This window comes from Nelusetta ayraudi, unplaced genomic scaffold (genome assembly GCF_046127955.1).
Source record: "Nelusetta ayraudi isolate G7.1 ecotype Tasmania unplaced genomic scaffold, CSIRO-AGI_Nayr_v1 ptg000009l, whole genome shotgun sequence".
Lineage (NCBI taxonomy): Eukaryota > Metazoa > Chordata > Actinopteri > Tetraodontiformes > Monacanthidae > Nelusetta > Nelusetta ayraudi.
In genome coordinates this window covers 793,606-813,172 of record NW_027466059.1, presented here as the reverse complement: position 1 = coordinate 813,172, position 19,567 = coordinate 793,606, and the positions used below count along the sequence as shown (strand labels likewise).

Below are 19,567 nucleotides of genomic sequence, written 5' to 3'. Positions count from 1 at the left end.
GGAGGCGGGTGCCCTGATTGGAGTCCCAAGGGAGAAGAAGAAGAAGAAGAAGAAGAAGAAGAGTTGTTGTAATTAGTGTTGCAATCATAAAAACCAAGGTATAGATTGAGGAAATAATTAAAGAACAAGCCAAAAATCCATTAGAGCGTGTGTACATTTTGTACATTTGGCCAAAATTGGACAAACATACAAACAATAAGACGGACAAAACATTCAATACATGCAGTGCGACAAGGTGAAAGGATGTTGGGTTAGGTTTGGTTTTGGTAAAGGTTCAGGGTTAGAATTTGAATAAGGTTTAATGTTAGTGTTGAGGTTAGGGTTGAAGTTGGGTTTAGGATTGGTTTTTCGGGTTGAAGTTAGAGTTAGGGTTTAAGTTGTGGTTGGGGTTAAGCTTAGGCTTGGGGTAAGGGTTAGGTTAGGGTTAGGGTTAAGGTTGGAGAAAGGGTTGAATTTGGGTTTAGGATTGGTTTTAGGGTTGCAGTTAAAGTTAGGTTTGGGGTTAGGGTTAAGCTTAGGTCAGGGTTATGGTTGGTGTTGAAGTTGGGATTGGGGTTCGGGTTGGCTTTGGGTTATGGTTTGTAAGAGGGGATGGACCCACTCTACCCCATCTCCATATGATATATTAGTATCTATTATATTTGATAACAATGATTAATCAATAATTGAGTGTTAATAATTAAAAAGATATTTGATTCTATTATCTATTTATTTGCATATTTTTTTCCTATCTACTCTCCAATTTTATGCGAGCTACCGCCCCCTGGTGGCTCCCACTTTGAAACCCACTGGGCTAGTAAACGACACTGCTAATTCATGTCAGACGGTCATGGCGTAAAGAGCAAAAAAAAACAAAAAAAAAACAACAACAGAAAATGATGAAAGTGTTTTTTTTTCTTCTTTGGCCCCGTGTTCACTTTTTCCACAGACCAACAAGCACATAGTCTCACATTAATTTTGTGGCGCCGCAAACAACATAAAAAGGGCTCGTGCCAAGCATCTGCATTAAAAGGCATTGGTCACGCGTCGCGGGCGTTATGGAAAAAAATACATGATTATTTGTGTAATAACTTCATTAAGAGGCGAAACGCGCCGATGCTCTCCGCCGCGTTTCGAACTGTGTATCCCGGTGTCGATGCGTTTGCAATTAATTAAAGTGGCTCACGATCAAGAAGTTTCTTGAAAGTGTGAAAGGCCATTAAATCTGCAGGCAATAAACACAAAAAGGCCGGGCGGGTGGCGGTGAGAGCAATAAGGGCCGCCGCCGCAGCTTGAGAAACACGTCCGATGTCTCGCTGCCGCTAATTTTGAAAAAAAAAAAAAAAAAAAGGCAAATTTCTCCCGGAGCCACGCTGACGGGGGGGGATATCCCGCGGATAAAGGTGTCATTAATTGAAACGCATTATGGGCTGGCTTCCCTTTAGTGCCGCGGAGGAGCAGACAGGAGAGCAGCCTCGAGACTCTTCACCAGCTGATTGAAAACACAAAACAACCTCAATGAGTATTTTTGGCTGCAGCACAGAAAGTCACTCTATCCTCCTCCATTGCTATAGCTCCCATCTGCAATGACTAATGCAGTCACTTTTTTTCCACCATTTGCTCCTGTTTTTACTCATCCCATCACAGGATGTGCTTGAATTACCCGTCATTGTTTAGGAGTTATTTACCTCTGGCTCGTTAGACTGTGTTTAACATATATTTCTGCAAGTGAACTCTGCATCAGTCTGCTACATATAGACAGATGGACCGTGAGATAGGCACTTTTCATCTCCAAGAGAAATTCACATCTCCAGCAAACTGACAGGATGGAAATACAGAGGCATGCATTAAAAAATAGTGCTAAATTTGCATGATAAAATGTAGCTATGTCCCTGAGCTGTGTCTCAGCCTAAATTCACGTTGGTGTCTGTTTATCGGGATTTTTTTTTCTCATTTATTTACTTTCTTTTTAATGTTTAATCTGCACTCTCTCCTTGGGAACAACAACAGTTGTGTCCCTCCGAAGACGCTGTGTGTTTGCATTCCGTGCTCCTTCCTCCACTGGATTCCGCCGGGCTGCATCCAGTGCGGAAGCGTCGACTATCTCGGCTCCGCCAGTGGCCCGGCTGCGGCCGCTGGCCGGGAAGATAAAGTGCAGCGGGTGCACTGTGCACGAGGCGGGGGCGGGGGGGGGCGGCGGCCGGAGCCCTGGTTTCCTCGGCCGTCAGCCCTTCAGTCAGCTCATTATCCCGCGTTTAGCTCCGGCGCGGCGTAGCTCGACAGCCGCTCAGAGTCGCAGCTTCCCGTCGACGCATGTAAATCGGCTGAGGACATTTTCTTTCTTTTTTACCTCTCATCTGAAAGGGGAAAAACTTTTCAACATGAAAAAACTTCTTTTTTTTTCCACCTTACACAGCAACAGTTGCTTCAGTCCAGGGCTGTAGATGGAAAAGATTGTATCAACGCGTAAAATGCAAATGAAAAGATAAGCGTGTGGAGGAATGTGAGGATCTGCTGCTGGATATATTGGCAAATGTTTACAGGGACTGAAGTCGAGTCAGTTAGCGGCAGCACCGCCCACGTGTCAAACGCGTGCACGAGGACCTCCAGGCCTTGTGTTTGATCAGGCTACATCAGTTGATAATCAAATTCAATGGAAATGTGAGTAATATGAGAAATACGTTACCAAACTCTTGCTAACAGAGGATCAGATTGTTCAGGCGAGCTATCAAATAACTCGTGTGCAAATGGGAATTTCTGCGTTGCTCGTGGTAACTGACTCAGTAAGTGACTCAAACTGTGTGTCTCATGAACTGGAGTCAGTGGGCAAAACGCAGTTTCCCGTCACTGATAAAAGCTAAAGGATCCTTTTCGCAGCCGTTAAATAACAGTCATCACAGCTTGGATTGGCAAAATGCTGCTGAACTGACGCGACAGCGGTGTAGCTAATGATTCTCAAGGGCTTCAGTAGCTTCGGGTCACAGAGAGCAGGGCTCCAACATGCTCACGTTTTCTTGTTACTTTTTCTTGAGAATGTCACGCGTGGATTTTTTTGTTTTTGAAAATTCCACCGTCGCTGCTGGGAGCGCCGCCCGGATCATTTTGTTAGGCTCATCGGCTCCGGCTCGTCAGAATGAATCCACAGAGGACTTCAAGTAAATAAAGTCAGACAATGGAAAATCAAAGAGTCGCTCAGCTGACGACAGTAGTACTTAAAACTGTCAGAGGGACGGGCACGCACGCATAGAAGTGGATGGAAAATCTCTGGGGGAAAAAAGTGAAATACATAAATATACATTCATAAAATAGGATAGGATGCACTAAAATACGTAAGTAAATTTTTAAAAAAACACAGCTGCATGGAATGATGGACATAAATAAATGAATAGAACTCCTCCCTGTGGTTGTTAAATTGTGCGTCCTCTTGTGTGTTGAGTGTTGAGTGACCGCGAATCCCATTACCCATCCACATCCCTCCTGCACAGGAGCATAAAAGAGCGACATTGTGGCGCAAACAATGTCGAGTGCTTGGTCTAATTAGTCATTTTATGTTCAAGGAAAACTAATGGGCTTGCTTGAAAAGGATTGATCCACCAGAAAGCAAGTTGGAGAGCGGAGCCAAGGCCGCTCAATTAGTCTCTCATCCCCAAGGCAACGCAAAATGTCTGACAGAAGCAAAACAAAAAATGAAGGGCATTAAAATTCAAATGGCACCCAAAAAAAAAAAAAAAAAATCAAAGTTTCAACACTGTAGATGCTGTGATTGTTACTAGACATTCACCAGCCACATTGCGAGGTACGTCTTGTATTGCGGCCGGAAGATGCTATTTGGATGCCTTTCTACTGTCTCCAACCAGTTTGCCCAGTCTGACCTCTGACCCCTGACGTCAATTTTTTTTTCTTTGTTGGTTTTTTTGTCCAAACACATGAGGGAATAAGAGAGATGTCCCTTCAGTTTGTTCTTTGCTCTTTGTTTTAGTTTTATTCTCACTGTACCTATGAGGTGCTTCTAAGTCTAGATTCTATCCCAAGTGTCACAAGCCGCGTTCAGACCTGCCAGCCAAAATCCGATTTTTACCCCATCCGGATTGAAACCGGATGGCTCTTTTGCAGTCTGAACAGTCATAAATCAAACAAAATGTGTTTTTTTTTGCATTTGAAAGAGCACTCCCTGAAGAGAGGGAAACTCATTGGCTCATCAGTGTGTGGGGAGGTAGCTCCATTCGAGCCAAGCTCCCGGACAACATGTATCGCAACAAGTGCCGCTGTTATATGACATCACACACGACACACGCTACGCTGGACGGCGCCTTCGCTTCGACGTCGTTGCTACAGCAACCTGTCAGATGGGTCTATAATGTGGCCCAGTCTGAACAGAGCCAGATCCCATTTGGACACTTGCTAAAAACAGTGTGGACAGTCAGCCCTAAAAATTTGAGGAGAAGGAATCGGATTTGAGTCAGATTCGCCTGCAGTGTGAACGCAGCCATAGAGTGAAAGTAAGGTTACACTCTGAACCGTTTTAGGGCCACAGAGAGAAAAGCAAACCATCTACACTGAGATGCATGTTGAGACCAGGTGAGCTCCGCAAAGAGGGATTGAACTGGTGATCTTTTGGCTGCGAGTCGCCTGCGCTTACCACTGCACCGCTATGACGCCCGGTTTGATTTATATTATGTAAAAATATTTTCAGATGATCTGCCCTCCTGTTTGAACTGTTTGCTTTTTTTAAAAGATAGGGATCAAACACAGCCGATAGCTTCGGAGACAACAGCGGCGACGCTGTGTGTGTGTCTGTGCGAGTACACAGCTGACTCAAACACACTCTGGCAGCCCGATCACCTCTTCCCCCCCCCCGGCCTGCCCTGCGTCCTGCTGCCTTATCTGGACTTCTCCCGCCGCGTCAGCTCCCCGGCGGCGCCCGCAGATCTGCCGGCGTCTGCTGATTTCCCCTCGGTGCTCGCCGGCGATACGTGGCTAGTTAGCCGCGCAGTCCGATGAAATCAATCCGCGACAGGTGCACTTGTGTGAACACATTCTCAGTCTCACTTGCCAGTCCGACAAAGGAGGAAGCGTTTTAGCTCTTGGCACCCGCCGATCAGCCCAGGTGATATGACGATGGCGGCGGCGCGCTAACGCTAACCGTAAACCACCCGGCGCGGCTAGGATCGATCGGACCTTGGCTTCTGCCGGACGCTGACGCCGATAAAGAAGACGGTCTGCCGGGACACGCGTTCCGACATGACGTCGTGATTTAAACACAACGGCCGCGCGGCCGCCGGGATGTTATGCGGCAGCTCCTCCTCGCTTGGCTGTTTACGTCGTGAGATGAGTGATGCCGACGCCGGGACGCGACCCATCCCCCGCCCCCAGGTGATGGATGCTCGTTGGCAACGTGATGGTCGTTTATTGGTGGAGTTATGGTATCTGATGAAGACGGCCGGCGAGCGAGGCTGAGAGGGAGTCAGCGTGACTCCTGATAGCATTAAAATGTGTTATATTAGCGGCGGGGTGCGTTCGGCGGTGGGTCGGCGTGACTGCGGGGCGAGCAGATGAGTTTACCGAGACCTGTTATAACCAATTTTTGCCGGCGCTTTAGACGTTCTAATTTACCATCGGTTAAGTGTGTCTGCGCATCTGAGAGTGCGTGTGCAATGCACACTCCCAGACTCATCTCTTGGTGGTTCTTTTTGAAGGTGTGAAGTGGAACAGAATTTAGGTAATGAAAGAGATGGGACTGTGTAATTATTCTTCCGAGGAGGGATTACTGGTTTACTCAACTATTAATGGTTCACCTTGAAGTGCAAATGCCAAGGGGATGAACGCCGCACCTCCCTGCCCCTCTCCGGCATCAGCCGGACTGGAGGCATTTATTACTACTAAGCCGTCGTCGTTTACTGCAGGCTTTGCATATATAGATTTTTTATTTATTTTTTTTTCTTTTTACCCCCTCACTGTTTTTCTCTCACGAAGCGCGAGGCTAATGTGCCGTGGCAAAATACGACTGGGTAGCGAGTGGGGTGGGGGGGCGGTGAGAACAGGTTGCTGTTTACGAGCGACGAGACGCGCGGAGGCGCTTGTTTTATGCTAGGGAGAATTATTTGAGAAGTGGGTCAATAATAATCACAAGGTGTTTCCCAGAAGAAAATACTAAGAACTCGGGGCGGGTTTATTATTTCGGCAATAAAATTGGCTTTGCATCCGATAACTAAGGCAGGATTTATGTGAAACGCTACTGGCCACTCGGATTGTTGTTAGCCGGCGGCGAAAAAGAAATAAAGGCAGGCACGTAATGGCCTCATCATCTGCATTGATCTGCAACTCGTTTTGAAAATTACACCACTTTACTGCCAGGGGACCTCAGACTGAGACAAGTGCTCCTGAATTTTAAGCTAATCACCTCAAGAAATGTCAAAATAGAAACACACTTAGCAAACATTTCAGAGCTCTTCTGGGTTAATAATCAAGTAGTCAGTCAGTGTGTGTTCAAGAAAGTACTAGGAAGTGGACAAAGTGTGCACAAACAAGTGGATCGAGTGAATGGTGACTAATAAAAATACAAATATTCACAAAGGTGCAGATGACTGGTCACAATCAAAGGGTTAAGTTGTCTCCTTAGTGCCGTTGTGGACGTCTCATACTTTGAACGGATCCTTTGCCAGGAGCATTTTAAAGGGGCCGTCATCAACAACAGGAAGAATTTAGTCAAGTCGTGTTCAAAGAAAACTCGCGGTCGAACCCGGAAAAGCAAAAGCATGGTCCAGTCAATTAGTGGGAGATCGTTTTCTTCACAGGGCAAGTCAGAGTTGTCACAGTAACCTTAAGTTATGTGACAACTTAACTTCACACTTTGAGACACTTGTGACACTTTGAGTTAATCAAGTTAATCTGGCACGTTAATATTCGCCTTCGGAAGCCCATTCGAAACCAATTATATTCAAGACAAATCCACTGATTGCATTTAAAGTACTGGATGGAAGTAGAACCATTAGTTGCCGACTTTCATCATCATTCATGTCAAGGACTTGGAGCTTTGCACATGTCAATATTGTGAGCCTGTGTGTACGTGCACGAGCCGCCGCTCGCCGCCGACTGGTGGGGACGGCGACTGAAGCCGCGCCGCCGGCCGACTCCTGTTTTCGCTCAGCTGCGTCGGGCAGGATTTTCATTTTTGTTCCCATTACCAGAGAAAATGCGTCCCGCTGTTCGCGGCGGCACGGAAGGAAAACACATTAATGGGGAGGGCTAACTTTTTAAGTGGCTGTCAGTGCGGCAGCGCCTTGCAATTTTCAAACACCTGCGACCGCGACCGCTTTAATTCCAGCGGCCCGAGCGACTCTCTCATCCATCAGAGATGCGCGGCGCGGTTTATTTTTACCTCCGCTCGCCGTGTTCCCTTTGCGCGTGGCGACACGCACGGCGACAAGACAGCCACTCTGCCACACCGGCAGAGATTCCTGTCACTCTGTGAAATTTAGGCCGTGGTTATTTTCGACCGCAGCTGGTTGTCGGGCCTGCCGAGTGCTGGTGCAAAGCGCGGATGCAACAGAGTGTCTCCTTAAAAGCTTTCGGAGCACATTAGGAAGGAATTCCCTAAAAAAAAAAAAATTCATTCATTTAAAAAAAAATCTTTGTATATGCTGCCTTTATCTCTTAGCTGTTCAAAGCTGATTGTTGCTTGAAAAAAAGGTTCAGAACTTCAGATTTGACATCGATATCACATGACGTTTGCTGTGTGTGTGTGTCTTCCTGTATGTTTCTATAACAGACAGGGAAACTGTTATCATTCACAATTCATACACAACATACAATATACATTCTCCAGCTGGCTTTTGTTTACCTCTGTCATGTAGCACCGTCCTTTGCCATATCAAAGCTCCATGCAGCCTTCATTTCTGAGAGGCCAGAGCTAATTGTTGCTTTCAAATTTAAATTTAGCTTTAAATTTAGAACTTCAAATTCAACATTAAGATCACGTGACCTGTGATGTTTGTGTCTTCCTGGATGTTTTACCTTTTTTTTTTTTTTTTTTTTTTTCTTGGTACCAGGCAGGGAAACATGTCCGTTAGCGTTAACTTGATTGTCTGGGCGGATGAAGGGAGCTTTAACAACATATCCACAATATACAATGTACATTCTCCAGCTGATCTTGTTTACCTCTGTTAGCACCTACCACCGTAATAGAAAATTAGCGCCGCGCAGCGCCATAATAAAGCTTCCCGCAGCCTGCATTTCCGAATCATCAAAGCTAATTGTTGCTTTAAACTACAACAGAAAAAAAAAAAAAAAAACAACATTCACAACTTCAGGCTAAATTTGCTTCACGTTCTCCTCGGCAGGGACGACGGTGATGACCATGATGGCGTTCGACGCCGACGACCCGGCCACGGACAACGCGGCGCTGCGCTACAACATCGTGAGGCAGTCGCCGGGCAACCCGTCCTCCAACATGTTCTACATCGACGCCGAGCGGGGCGACATCGTCACCGCCATCCCCGCCATGCTGCTGGACAGAGAGGTGGGTCGTCTGGGTGAAGAGTCCCAGTGCTGCGGCGGAGACGCGTTGTTTTTTTTTTTTTTCTTTTTCCCATGTCGCACCACGGGGGCGTCCACGCGAGCCTCCCTCCATCTCCGCCCGTCGCCGAGGCGAGACAACGGTGGGGATGATTGCCTCTGCGGCGGGGTGACGAATGCCACGGCATCGATTGGGCTCGCCGCCGCTGGAGGAATATGAGCCGCTGTCGGACACTTTAGCGCGCGCTTTAATTGAGGCGGTACACACTCGCTCGGCCCGGCTGCCGCTGGCGCCGGTGTCCGACAAGCCTGCAGTCTGAAAAACCTCCCATCCGGAACTGCTGGAACCGACGCGGCTAACCGACCTGATCAGCCGAGTGTTTAATAGTCACCTAATTGATTGAAAGTGTGGCCCCGGACGATTGGACGCGGTCGCTGGTTGGTTGGTTGGCGCTGCTGGATTGAGGGATTGAATGATGAATAATTTTTATTTATTTATTTATTTATTTATTTTTTTTTGTGTGTGTGTGTGTGTGTGTGTGTGTGAAAGGTGTTGGTTCTCTGTGTCTGTGTTGACTTCCTCCGGTCTGTGCGGCTGATTGGATCAGTTGTTGCATTTTGAGAAAAAGAGCTGTCGGCCGTTTGGATCGTTGGGAGAAAAAAAAACGTGATGACATCATCATCACCCGCATTGATCAGCAGCTGCTTTACTGCCAGGAAAACTCACCAAGCCAATTTCTCCAAATCCTAATTAAAAGGTCCTAATTCCTCATAAAACAGTCAGCGTGTGCAGAGTTGAGAAATCGCCGATTATTTCCAGAAAACTGTCTGTGTGACTGATTGGACCAGTTGTTCCGTTTTTCTCTTTGAAGGATTTTAAGCAAACTACAATGCAAAGTTCCTGTGAGAGCAAATCAGAGGAAAAGGGTCTCAAGGGAAAAAAGCAAACATCATCTTGCGCCACTTCTTCACCCAGCGTGAAGAAGCCAGTCGGACCGCTGGACAGAGCAGGGCTGGAACAGGAAGACGGAGTGACAAACTTGCAGAAAGTGTCGAGCAGCAGGTTGGAGTGTGCTTGTCGAGCCTGATGACGCCGTGAAGACAAAGTGAAACTCAGTTTCATCAAATTTAACAAGGCCGGGTGTGAAAGCACCTGAGGAGAACTCCAAGGTTTTTTTGTTTTTTTTTTGTTCTTCCCACAATTCTTCAAAAGGCGCCTTCGTTAGGGGGGCCAAATCGAGATGTTGGACTTCAGCCCGCCTGCAGCCGAGATTTATCACAACAATTAATAGGCTCCTGCTCGATGCACGAGGCAGTCTGACTGCTTTGAAGTAGACGCCTTGTTCGTCTTCAGCCCCAGAAGGTGGAGAATCCTTCCCATCGGTTGAGCTGTCGATCCTCAGCGCCAACCGGGAAGTTTTTCACAAGTTCCTCAAAGTCTGCGACGCCCGGGAAAACAAAAAACAAAAAAACAAAGTCAACTTTTGATTTGATCTGCGGTATTGGCATTCTCGTGCCCTTGCTTTCGATTAAACGCTGTTGAAACGAGCCAAAGAAAAAGAAATGTAGATCCTATAGATCTCCACCAACACGCTTGTTATTTTCAAAGCTGAAATGTTTTGTGAGTCGGCACGCTGTCAGAACATAAAACATTCACAGGGTCCCCCTGAAAGGGCAGGCTAAAAGTAAAAATAGAAGAAGCAGGAAGTGAGACTTGTCCAGATGGAAGTGCAGAAGGATTCAATTGTCCCACTTCTCAGTGTGGGCGACGACAGGCAGTGCGGCTGCAATATGCGAGCGCCGCCTTGGTGATTTTGTGAGACAGAGAGAGAGAGAGAGAGAGAGAATCGGTGAGATGGAACAAGAAGTCAGACCAAACTTTGCCTCCGACTCGATGTGTCTCCTCTCGCAGGCGGAAAAATTAAAAAGATCAATTTTTTTTCATTGCAACTTTGAGATCAGTTTGATTCTCAGCGAGAGAAGTCCCTCTCCCTGATGTGCATATCGGCTCCGGCGCTCCGTGTTTTTCTTTTTTTTTTTTTTTTTCGCCCCGCACGTCTCCCCTCGCCGCTCGTGTCGCTCTGACAAGCGACGGCGTCAGATCGATGACGGCCTTTGATTTTTCTGACGGCAAACGCTGCTGGATGTACCAAAAGCAGCGAGTCTAAAGGATGCCGAGGCCTTTGTCTCTCCCTCACTCTCTCTTCTTCATCAGAGCCCCGCGAGCGGAAATCAATCTGCTTCACAAGAAAAAAAAAAAGAAAAAAAGAAAGAAAAAAGTCAGGCAGGGACGTGTTTCCATCGAGGCCCCCGCGCAGCACTGACCTCGGCTGGTTGTCGCTCGCTGCTGCTAGTCGGAAGCTGCTAACGCTAGCTGATGCATTTTTAAGAATATTTTCAACCTGTCAAGAATCTTCTCGAGCGTCCGTCACTGGTCAACAATCAACAGAAAGGATTGGCAGCTTTTCATACAAATGTAATCCACAGCGCTAGTTTGGATGCATCTAGCGTGTTAGCTTAAGAACACGGCTGTAGTGAGGACACGTAGAGGCCCAACGAAGGTTTGTGTTGTTTGTTTTTTTGTTTGTTTGTTTTTTTGTTAGTTAATCAATTCAAAAGTTTTCTTAAATGTAGTTGGAGTTAGCATGGAGTCAGGTTTGTACGTTTCCGATGCCACGGTTTTGAAACTTTTACCGCACAACTTTAGCGACGTTGCTGTTTTATAACCGGAGTTGGTAGCTGAGAGCGCAGTGCATCCATCGTTGCATAGAAAGAGTGAGAAATGTGTGCAATGTATGTCATTCATAACACCCTTAAAGAAACCAGTGGAAGTTTCTGAGTTTGGAACCTGCCGCAGGACCAAACGGACCAATAAAATCACAGACACGGCGGATGAGTCACCCTCCTCCGCTCCGTCCTCTTCCTCTCAAACACAGACGCGCTCGTGCCTCTTGTTTGCCTTTCGCCATTTGTGGCGCTCCGCTAGCGGCCACATGGACGGTTGACTCACACAACACCGCGCTGACATCCTAGCGGCTCCGCAACCTGCAATCCGCCAGCTGTGTTCCTGCCTGCCCCACCTGCTTTGAAATCCATTTCCCGCCAGCCAATGACTGTGAATACCGCTAAAACCGCCCGGTGTGCAGGACACCAGAGCAGCTGACAGGTCGTACAGCGACGTACGGCACCTGATCGCGCGTCGCACATTTAGAATTTACCGGGGAGTGCAAACCAAACCTGTCTGGCGGCGAGGAAGGAAATTCATGTTAACAAGCGTTTCCTCTTTTTGATCGGTGCCTACGGCAGCCCGGCGGGGACGGGTGGTGTTGTGTTATCGGATGGGAAGGAATCTGAACCGAGTCTGCAACGACCTCTGCGCGTCCAGGCGAGTGAACGTTCAACGGAGGAATCTGGCTCATCACAGAAACTGTGAGAAAAAGGAAATGGCGCAAAGTTTTCATCCCAGCCCGACTGATGAATCATTCACACCGCCGATTTTTTTTTTTTTTTTTTTTTTTTTTTCCCCTCTGGTCAACTCTATCGTCATGCGCCCGCCTCTCTATGAAATGCGGCAGCTGCACCGCATCCATTTTAAAAGCTGGTGAACTGGAGTGGATTCGTGGATGCATTTTTTTTTCCCCTCGATCCCTGGTGAAGAGGTGAAGGTGTGTGAACGTGCCACACCGCACGCGTGAATTATTTAAACGCACGCTGTTTTCGCTTTTGATTAATATTGATAAATGCCAACTGTGTTTGTCGGGCGTCGGGGGATGCGGCAAAGTCCGGGGATAAATAAAAAATCTGACAAAAAACAGATGCAGGAGGTTAGCGTAGCGCCGGAGCCGGATGTATAATTTACCACCGTGGAGGGCGATCACGTTTCCTGAAGACGTTCGCCGAAGACGGACTGATCCGTCAGACGGTCCGATTTCAGCCGCGGTTGCAACCGGAGAGCTGCTAATGACAGGTCAACTTCCTGGCTCTTCTGTGGCTTTCTGACCAATCTTGCAGCAGCGAGCTGCCAAGGACGGCGGGTCGATAAAATGGGACGGCCCTTCCGTCCTCCACCGTGTTCTGCACAGGTGGAGGAAAGAGGCGTGAATTGGGTCAGTGGGCATTTGTTTCCTCTCTGAGTGGGATAAATCTGCAAATGTCTGAGATTTTATAGGGGGGGGGGAATCAATTCGGGAGTGCTTGTTCAATCTATTTTTGTTTACTGTCAAACTAAAAACCCACATCTCAGCAACCATTACACACACATGCACACATACACACACACAACAAAAAATTCAATTTCAAAATGCAGCCAAAATGCACTATAACCTTTAAGACGAAAAATTAAAGGTACAGTGTGTAAAGTTCTGCCATCTAGTGGTCAGATTTTAGATTGGCTCACCCTCCCTCTCCGAAGCTTGCCGGTGAACTACGCTGGCGTGAGCAGACAAGCCCGGACACCTCGTCCACCTTCTTCTTTGTTGGTTCATTTAGAAGCGAGCAAGTATGAAGCACACTGGCAGGCAGCTGGATTGTTCACACAGGCTTCCTTAGAAATCCGGCAGTGCAAGATGGCAGCTAACTGAGAGCAAGACCCTTGATTTGTAGAGATGTATATTCTTATATCTAAATGAGAACCATTCTATGTGTAGGAAAACCAAATTACTTTTATTGTACTGTGAGTATACACTTTTATTAATATACTGTATTTTCAGGCAGGGGCGACACAATGCCACACACACACACACACACACACAATCAATTCAATTCAATCCGAAGGCGAGTCTAACCGACAGTCGGCCCTCTCCGACGCTCCACTGCGACGGTGAACTCGTCGGAGGCAGGAAGTGAGAGCGGCGGCCAGCCTGGCGCCTGCCCTCCCTTCCAACTGTCCCTGAAGCTCATTTATGCAAATCCAGAGTGACGGCGGGACGGATGGAGCTACACAATTACCCCCCCCCCCATCGGCGTCGGGTGTCACGTGTAGCGGGTGGCTGTGAGTAAAGTGACCCCGTTGTTTGCCCCACGCCGACCTTGGCAGCCCCGCCGTCCTGACAGCGGCGGCCCGATAAGGAAGCTTATCCCGTCTAATGGCTTATTTGTCCGTGATGAATGACAGCCCCCCCCTCCCCCCCCAACTCTCTGCTGCCGCGACTTCTCCTTCTTTATTCCTCCTCCACTCCAGGTCTCTTCCTCGTCTTGTTTTCCCGCTTTCGTTTTGTGATTTTCTCCCCAACATATTCCTCTCTCTCTCTGTTTTTTTTTTTTTTAATTTTCCGTCCGCCTCGCCCCTCTTTCCCTCCTCTGCCGCCGTCGCTTCGCCGTGGACATCCAATCACTCGCAGGTCATAGCGCGGCGATTTCATCCGGGGCTGCTCCCCCCCGCCTTCCCCAGTCAAACCCTCCGCCATTCAAATTATGCCGCCGGCACCAGCCGCCTCCCGGCAAAACATTGTTTCCGAGCGGTTTTCCGGGAGAGGTTTTGCCTAATCTGATCCCGCCGGCGTAATTGAATGTCACTCGTCACGTAAAAAGACGCTCCGCTCCCTTCAATTAGCGTCTCGCTTCCCCACCACCGGTGTCACGGCGGCGAAACAAAGCAGACAGAGAAATATTTACTCCTCCCAGGTAGCGGCGCGGCCCGGTTATTATATTATGTCATTTATATGCAAATAACGCGGCGCGGGAAACACATTTGATAAGATTTCATTACAGCCCATCTGATGTGCACTTCACTTTATAAACTCCCCCTTTCATTCCCCCATTATGATGACTGAGATTGTGCGAGCGTTGTGAGTGGATGAGCCAGTGAAGGGCAGGGGGGGGGGGAGTCAAGTGTGGGCAGAGGTGGGAGACCCCTCGGGGGCTGAGGAGACGGCTCCTCAGCCTCGCCAGCGCAGACACGGAGGTGGAGGAACATATAAGTTGCACCATGAACGGGAAAAAAAAAATCCACTTGGCAATATGTTATATTCCTTCTTTTTTCTTTTTTTTCACTTGTTTTTCCATATTTTCCCCCCATTTCCTGCCCAGCGTATCTACAGCCCAGGGCTGGAGTGCCGTGCGGAAGTAGTTTTTAGATACATCAGCGAGGAGGCGAGCACGAGCGAAACACATCAAGGCCCCCCCGAACACAAATGGAATACAGCCAGGAGTGTGAAATATATTCATGGATCGTTTCTTTAACCTTAAAAGAAAAAAAGGGAGAAAAAAAAATCAACTGGGAATAGTTTCTGTGCCCCCGAGTGTCCCGTGTGAAGCGTGTGACGCCGGATGGTTTCCTCCCTCGTCCTCTGGGTTCCAGCGGTGGAGGTGGTGGAGAAGGTGGTGGAGGTGGCATCTGTTGGATTTATTTCACACAGGAAATTGTAAAAAGCGGTAGAACCAAAAACAAACTTGGGTAACGATTGGAGGAACCTGCTGCCTGTTGGAACTGCTGAAGACAAATCCGATTTTTACCGGTTAATGTTGGCACACTAGATGCTTTTTATTGGTGCGTACTAGAGGCGTCTTTGTTTGTACAAAAAAAAAAACAAAAAAAAAAACATAGAACATATATATATATATTTATATATATCTTTTTTTTTTTAGCAGTATTCTTGCCAAGGCCAGGCAGGAGTGGAGAGAAAACAGCCGAGGAACGCAGACAGTGCGGTTTTTCCCTCTCGTTAAAATGTAGAAATTCCACCGAGCTGTAATAACACAGCCACACTGTGTCACCTTGGCACCAGTCATTATAGCCGCAATAGCGTCATTTTAATATATTTTTTTTTTCTGGCTGCTTTCTTCTTCTGTCACAGCGAAAAGGACAGCGGTTGGTCCCTCCGTGGGCTGATGGGAACTTTTGGAAATAAATGAGGACGATTACACACCGGATTTTCTTTTTTTTTTTTTCTTCTTCTACTCTTTTAACTGATCCTGCGACAGTTGCAAAGGCAGTTTGGCAGTGTCCTTTTGGTGTCCGGCGAGCCACACTTTGTTCACGTCTCACTTGCTGCGGCTTCATCCTGGAGTCGCAAGGACTTTAATCGTCCTCAAACCGTCCGATTAAAAGGCCAATACGCCCAGAAATTAAAATAAAATAAAGGAGGCAGAATGCAGCGCCCACAGATCCCATTAGGATCGCCCAACCCGAGACTGCGGCGGCTCTGGTGACGTGCCAGCCAATCAGGAGCTCCCGCGCCTGTAATCAATACGCTGTAGCCGGCGCGGACGCGGCCTCCACTTCCCCGAAATGAACGCGCTGGACACACGCGCTGGCAGTGATAAAGTACCAAGGCACCAGCCCAGCCCGCAACCCCCCCCCCACCCCCCCCACCTCCTTCCCCTCCCTTACCCCTTCCATCTCAATCCTTCCATCCTCGCCCTCCCCCTCCACCTTCCGCTCCGCCTCCCTCCTCCATCACGCCTCTGTCCGGTTGCATTAGTGAGGAAATGAGATTCCCCCTAATTAATTAGATCTCTGAGTGCTAAAGATGAAGATTACATCCCAATGAAGGTTAGAGGTGTCACTCACTTCTTTTTTCTTTTTTTTTTTTCCTAGGCTGAGCTCTCCTTAAGATAAATTGAGCCTCTTGGGCATTGAGTGTAAAATGTGTGTGTGTGTGTGTGTGTGTCTGGTTAATCTTTTCTTTCTGTCTCTCCTCCCGTTGCTTTAATTGAGTCTGACCGACTGTAGTCAGTGAGGGCGGCGACCAGAGAGAACAACAGGGTGGAGAGTGATACACCGCTGACCAGAGCAGCTCCCTCGGAGGAAGCACACGCGTGAGAATAGGGGGAAAAAAAAAAAAAAAAAAAAAAGGACGGAGGAAGGTGAAAAACGCCGTCAATTAAGACAATAAGGGGGCGGGGCAAACGCGGAGGTATGCATAATGACGCGGGTGAAGACACGTAGGAGTCGTACAATTATGTAAATTTATCCACCTAATTACCGACGTCTGGCTTCACCTCCATTGAACTGAGTTTTCCCAAGCTTTGCTTCCCCCCCCCCCCCAGATACGTAAATAAAATGACAGCGAAGACGTCTATTATCCCGGCTCCCTGCCCTCGCTGCCTCGCTGCCACCAAGAGCCGTAATGACTCTTAGCGACATCCATTATTTATGCCCCGCGTGGAAAGGCACAATCTGTTTACAGTCTCAAACTTGTGACAGATGAAGGAGGAGTTGCGTCCAAATTACCTCATCAAGCAAGTGCCGAGTTAAAAAAAAAAAAAAAAAAAAAAAAAAATCTCTCGCTGTCTATCTCACAACACTTAAAACGTGTTTTTCTCTTCCGTCAGGACGAGCGCATTCTTGTTTTTTTTTACTGAGGGTTTTTCAGCCAACCTGGGAATGCTCTGTTGTCAAGAACCAACAACTCATGACATTGTCCTGAATTTGAAAATTGAGACGACAAGTTATTTTCAATATGTTGTTTGAAATTCACGCTCCATGTTTTTATTAATGCAGGACTTGACATTTCCCGATGTATGTATTTTTTTTATCATCATTTATTTTATTTTTATTCCTTTATCCACATTTGCAAGAATTCCATGGCTCAACAAGCAAAATGGTTGTCATTAGCGTTGGTGGTAGCAGTAGTCGTCTCAGTTTAAAATTGGCCGCATTTCCATTACAGGTTTTCGCAAAATGAAAGCGATATTTCTAAAATTTCGACAAAGTACTATTGCAATTGGCAGGTGTTCATATTGAACAGTGTGAAACGCACAGGCCGTAATTCTCGTACAATCTCGTCCCGCGAGATTGTACGAGAATTACGTTAGCTTTTGTTTGTTTATGTTTGTTTGCTGTCAAGAATGGTTGTTATATTTGTCTCTTTGATTACTTATAAAAAAAAATATTCCGTCTCCTCCATCCAAACATTCCAAACCTAAACCTATTATCGATACGTCTGAAAAACCACCTCATGAGAGCCTAAAAACCTTTTAGCGATATTTGAGAGGTTTTTCAAAGTTTAGGTGTTTCCATTACCAGTTTTTTCTTGCGATATTTAGTTTTCGTGCAATTCAAGGGGTAATGGAAAGGAAGCTACTGTAGCCAGCAACTAAATTGCCGTAATCCTCTCTTAAAGTCCTCTCCCACTCACCAAATTTATTTCTCATTTCACGTTCTGTGTAACGTCTCTGCAAGATAATTGGAACCTTACAGGTCAAGCTTGTCCAACATCACGAGGCCACTCCGGACCTCTCAGGATCTGCCTCAACGCTTTTTATCGCTGCAGAAAATGAAGACCTTGTGTTTTAGCTGTAACCCCTGCAGGTGACACAGAGATTTGTTGTGAATAATGATGATTTTTGAAAAAAAAAAAAAAAAGTATGACAATTTTACGAATGTTGACAATTAATCCAAAGCTGCCAACTTAGGGGGAAAAAAAATACTTAAAACAATCTATTTCATCTAGTGGCATCCAGATATTGACAGAGCTGAAACCGTAGATGACTGAAATGAGGGGAGAGCAAAATGATGGAAGACCTTTTTAAAATTCACGAGAGATCCGCAAAAGTGGAGCATTGTGACTTTTCCCGTGTCCTGAGGAGGAAGAATGAAAGGGCAACGGAGAGGAGAGGCCGGCAGGGCGAGACGGCAGGACAAATGGAAGTGGGGGGGGAGGGGGTCGGTCATGTGACCCATCGGATGGCACGGCGGCATCAACCTCTAATTCGCTCAAAACTAAAAAAATTTACAAAGATGATGTTCTCTTTTCTCTTTCTATTTTTTGGAGGAGCGAGGGAGGATACGAGAAAAATGGAACAGCACTATGATTGATTGATTGATTTTCCTTCCCTTCGGTTCGCCTCAATTGTGAAAAAGAAACCAAACGCGCAATGCGTCGTGCACACATTTTATACGCTTATCGTAATCCGGGAGGTTTGAAGGAATAGAACTGTGCTGGATTCCTTGCGTGACGGCTGCGGCCAATCACAGAAGATCGAGCGAAATGCTTAATTTGCTGCAGAAACGGCACAGCCTGAAAAGATGTCCCCGATAATTAATGCTAATTCATTTTCCAATCTCCCGATATGTTTGCGCAGCTCGTGATGACTTGACGTACAGTACATAGTCGGAATGTGTGTGTGTGTGTGTGTGTGTGTGTGTGTGTGTGTGTGTGTGTGCGCGTGGCTACGTGAAATTTGCCGGCAGATTGTTTGCATGGCTCTGATCGATGTGCTATACGGGGGCCACTTTCAGCACTTCACCTGCCGCTGTCATATGCGAGTGCTAAACTCTCCGTCCCGCCACTTTGCCTTTAATCCATTTGCGCGCCGTCTCTCTCTCTCTCTCTCTCTCTCTCTCTCCCACTCTCTCCCTCTCCGTGTCGGAGCTGGATTGAATGCACTCGCGCTAACATCATCTCCCGACTGTGTTAGCTGTTAGTCCCTCCCAGGGAGAGAAACTGTAATCTCTGCAGGCACAAGGCAATCATCGGTTTGTCTTTTCTTTTTTCTTTTTTTCTTTTTTTTAAATGTCCAATTGCAGTGTTTTCTGAAGAATCCCTCCGAGAAAGCTGGGCGACGTCTGAGCAATAAGACCCCAATAAGCCTGTGCAGACTAAATAGCTGGAATAGCAGTGAGTGGCTCAGCCTTGGCTTGCGAGCAATACTTTCCTTTGTCCTCTTTCAAGTGCGCTGCGTCGGACACAAAAGGCTACATGCGGTAACGTAGGCCTCAGACAATGCTGTCCTGTGTGTAGAAGTCGGGCTCAAGCTGGGTGTACGACTGTAAATAGCGAGCCGACAACTGCAAGAGGCGTGGTCCTTCGGATTCGGAGCGCCTGAACGGCTCCTTGTCAAAGTTCGGACTCGGAGCCCGTGCTTAAAAAGCAGGTGTTCCTGGACTTTTTTTTTTTTTTTTTTTTTGGACCAGTTTTCACTCATAAAGGTTTCGCTTTTCAAACACATTCAGAGCCCTTTGTAAAACTCTTTTGGTGTGCTGCCTGTGTGGAGGTGTGAAGCTCAGGGACTCGACGGTTACAGATGAAAGTCTCCAGCACGTATGTCCACCAACCTCCAGGGCCACGATTCAACATCTGACGGTCGCCTCTCGGCCCCATTATAAAAGATATTTCAATATCATATGGTT

General features: G+C 47.2%; 1 protein-coding gene across 1 annotated transcript in view; it reads left to right on the top strand.

Moving 5' to 3' along the window:
• Nucleotides 1-19,567, top strand: part of cdh13 (cadherin 13, H-cadherin (heart)) — a 278,759-nt gene that overhangs the window by 172,370 nt on the left and 86,822 nt on the right. Inside the window, exon 8 of the mRNA XM_076019216.1 lies at nucleotides 8,319-8,497. Within this exon, the coding sequence (XP_075875331.1) occupies nucleotides 8,319-8,497 (179 nt within the window). The remainder of the gene's footprint in view (nucleotides 1-8,318; nucleotides 8,498-19,567) is intronic.